This window comes from Lolium perenne, chromosome 5 (genome assembly GCF_019359855.2).
Source record: "Lolium perenne isolate Kyuss_39 chromosome 5, Kyuss_2.0, whole genome shotgun sequence".
In the NCBI taxonomy this organism is placed as follows: Eukaryota; Viridiplantae; Streptophyta; class Magnoliopsida; order Poales; family Poaceae; genus Lolium; species Lolium perenne.
The window spans coordinates 46,120,130-46,123,571 of NC_067248.2; the positions used below are offsets into that span (position 1 = coordinate 46,120,130).

General features: G+C 50.1%; 1 protein-coding gene across 1 annotated transcript; it reads right to left on the reverse strand.

Moving 5' to 3' along the window:
• Positions 1-409: 409 nt before the first annotated feature.
• Positions 410-1,534, reverse strand: LOC127299040 (probable carboxylesterase 17). The gene has a single exon (XM_051328912.1). It carries the CDS (start codon positions 1,532-1,534, stop codon positions 410-412), a length of 1,125 nt encoding a protein of 374 aa, XP_051184872.1.
• Positions 1,535-3,442: the final 1,908 nt, after the last annotated feature.

Genomic DNA, 3,442 nt, shown 5'->3' on the forward strand with positions numbered 1-3,442 from the left:
TGATATGTTGGGGGGAGGGGTCGATGAAGATGTAGATTACTTGTTTTATCGGTATACAGATTGTATTAAGTAACACTAACAAGCAGTCTACAAAAAGTAAAAACTAATTTTACAACAAATATAAGTATTAATATAAATATGAATACTACAAAAGAAGGAAAATAAATGAAACTGCCCTCTGTGCCATGCAAAAACGCACGGCAAAGGGTTGCCACGCACGGCAAAGGCATCGTTGCCGTGCCCGCGGCTTTGCCGTGCGCCTTGGCTCTTTCGTTGCCGTGCAGATTTCTTTACCGTGAGCTTTTGGATTCTTTGCCGTGCGTTGCTTGCTTTGCCGAGCGCTGAACTGGCTCTTTGCCGTGCGCTGTTTGTTTGCCGTGCGTCGCCCCGGAGCCACACGGCAAAGAATTCATTGCCGTGCGCGAGGCGCACGGCAAAGAACTTCCGCACGGCAAAGGGCGCTGGAAGCACACGGCAAAGACCCGTGCACGGCACTGAGCTTTTTTCCCGTAGTGAGCTCGGCGATGCGTGCCGCGGTCTCGTCATTCTCCGGCTCGGAGTCGACCAAGCCGTGCTTTAGGTAGAAGATGTGGTCCACGCCGGCGCTCAATGCCACCTCCACGTGCTTCCCAGCGCGCCGCATCGCGTTGCAGTACTCCACCTGCCGGTCGCGCAGCGAGTCCAGCATCGCGATGCTCACCAGCAGCGGTGGCACGGCGGCGGCACCATCGACGACAGGCCAGATGTAAGGGTGGTCTCGGGTGGCGCCTTCCGGGAGGGCCAGCTTCAGGAACCTGCCCACCAGCTCGCGGTTCATGTACCTGTTCATCGGGTCAGTCGACTCAGACCGGCTCGGGGCGGACCGGGTAAAACCGGGGTTCAGGAGGATGGCTCCGGCGAGCCGAACGGGGCCCCAGTACCCCGGCTCCGCCGAGCTGAACCCAGCGGCAACCTGGAGCGCCAGGTTAGCACCATTGCTGTCACCTATCAGAAACACACGTGACAAATCCGCGACGTCTCTGAGCCTGTTTACGGGGTCGTACGTTGGCTCAGGGACTGGCTCGTTGGGCAGCACAGATCGAGCAAGCGACTTCAACCAGTCAATGGCGGAATAGCCGGCAGCTATGGCCGCCGGGAGCGGGTTCTCCGGGGCGAGAGGGAGGGCGATGGACACGATGCCGGCGACGGGGATCGAGGCGGCGAGGCGGGCGTAGAAGGAATGGTACATCTTCCAAGTAGGATCGCTGATGCAGAAAGAACCGGCGTGGAAGTGGAGCAGCACCGGGAGGCGTCGGCCATTCAAAGGGGCCGCCGCCGGGAGGTACAGGCGGAGGGGTGGGTCGGCCGGGATGTCATGCACCGTCACGCCGTTGCATGGCACGTCGTAGGGTGAGATGGAAGTTGCTAATTGCTGCGCCTCTGGGGGAGGGGCCGGCCGCTCCACTGTGCCGTGGTCGTAGATCTTGATCCACCCCGCGATGTCGTCGACTAGTTGTTTCTTGCAGCAGGTGTCATTGCAGCAAGGGCTAGCCATTTTTCCCGTGGCTTTCGTTTGCTACGCGTTTGTGCTTCAGCTAGCTATGTTGGTTGTCTCGCTTGATGAGATGATAAGCACGGGTTAGGAGGACTTATATAGAACATCCCAAGGCTGAACTAATATTGTTCTTGCTTGGGTGATGCATTTTGATTTGTAGTTTTAGCAGTTAATATCATGATCGGTCATCGTCGAAATTTCTCTTGACGAATGGAAAATAATTTTTCGGATACGACCAGTCATTCTAGATGCTGTCGTCCATGCTGAAGTTAATTTGTAAAGTTCATATATTAATCTGTGGGAAATGTCAGACCGAAGGGATTGGAGCAAATGATTGACTTGCATTATCTGCTGGCGTTGCTCCTTCCACTTCTCGCCGAAAGGAATTACCAACACTGCATTATACACTTGTCCAGATGGATTATTTCATGTATTCAAATTTTCGTGAATGAAGTCTACACTTGTCTTATTGTCTAAATATTTTTGCCAATCTGTATAACATCGCTATGTTAGACCCATCACGACAATATATATTGGACTATTGTTTTCCCAGAAGAAGTACGTGCAGGCAATGTTTAAAATAGCCGGCTACAGGATATAGCCGCGGCCTCCCCAAACAGCTATAGCCTGGCTATAGCCGGCTATTTAAGGACTTTAACACCTTTTAGCGGGCTAATGCAGTTAGCCGCACCATGCGGGGAAAGGCTATAGCGGGCTATAGCCCGGCTATAGCCGGCTATTTTAAACTATGCGTGCAGGGCACGACCGTAATCATCCTGATTGACTTAATGTTGATTTATCGAGATGAATACATCCCAAATTCCTTTGTATCATTTAATGCTTGCCTATTTAATTAAAGTTTAACTAGAAATTTGAAGTTTGAATTTGATACTGTAACTTTCATTTTGATTTATCTCCATCAACCTAAGCAAATGACCACCCTAAACCTAGCCCATCAATTTCGTCACCCTTCCTTCGCCCCACCCATGCCTTTGTTTCTTAACTCACTGTTCCCCACTAAGGACACAACAAGATTTTTCTCCATTTTGCTATAAGATGATAAATGAATGCATGTATCACTATGAAATAGACTTTACTCCATGAAGTGTCGAATGGGAACGGTCGTCTGTTTATTGCCAAGAAATAAACCACCAAGTAGCTAGGATATTAATAGTACTCAAATGCAGTCTCTCCGTGTCTTGAGTAAAGATTTACGATTACACCAGTAGGAGTACTTTACTGTCTGTCACAATGTGATACCTTCTGTCTATAAAATAGGCGATGAAAGAGCACATATATGCTTCATTTTATGGCACCGACATTCTTTTTCTACTCGTTGTTAGTTCCCTTTTTTTGGATTGTTGGCATGCAGATGTATAAGGAGATTCTAATTCAATTTTGAAGGTTGCTCGAGTGACTTGCTATACTTTTTCCGTCAAAAACTTGCATGTTGCTGTTGTGGGATCGGGAGTCATTAGGAATTGAGAGCTTTGAGGATTGCAGCACCATTGTGGAGGCTGGAGGAGCACAAAAACCAGCAAGTCGTCCTGTACAGCATGTAGAAACTCGAGCGCTCGAGTATGACTATCACATCGGTATGAAAACCTTCTCGAGTGCTCGTATTCTTGAGTTCAAGCAACGTCGCTGCTTCCCCCCTAGGTGGCGTGCTTGGGACACCCTCATATTCACGCCAGCGTCCTCTCGGGTCATCCTTAATGGAATCCCTTGCTCCGACATCATCCATGGTAGGGGCCTCCGACAAGGAGATCCTTCGTTACCCGATGTTGTTTGTTCTCACTATTGACCAGCTGCATCGAATCTTCGAGCTGGCCACCGAGCCGAGCCTCCTCCACGCTCTCCCCGGAAGATTTCCTGGCCTACGACTTTCCATGTGTTGATGACGTGGCT

What these genes read in the sequence shown, in the direction of transcription:
- LOC127299040 (XM_051328912.1), bottom strand. Translation starts at nt 1,534, where the DNA reads ATGGCTAGCCCTTGCTGCAATGACACCTGCTGCAAGAAACAACTAGTC.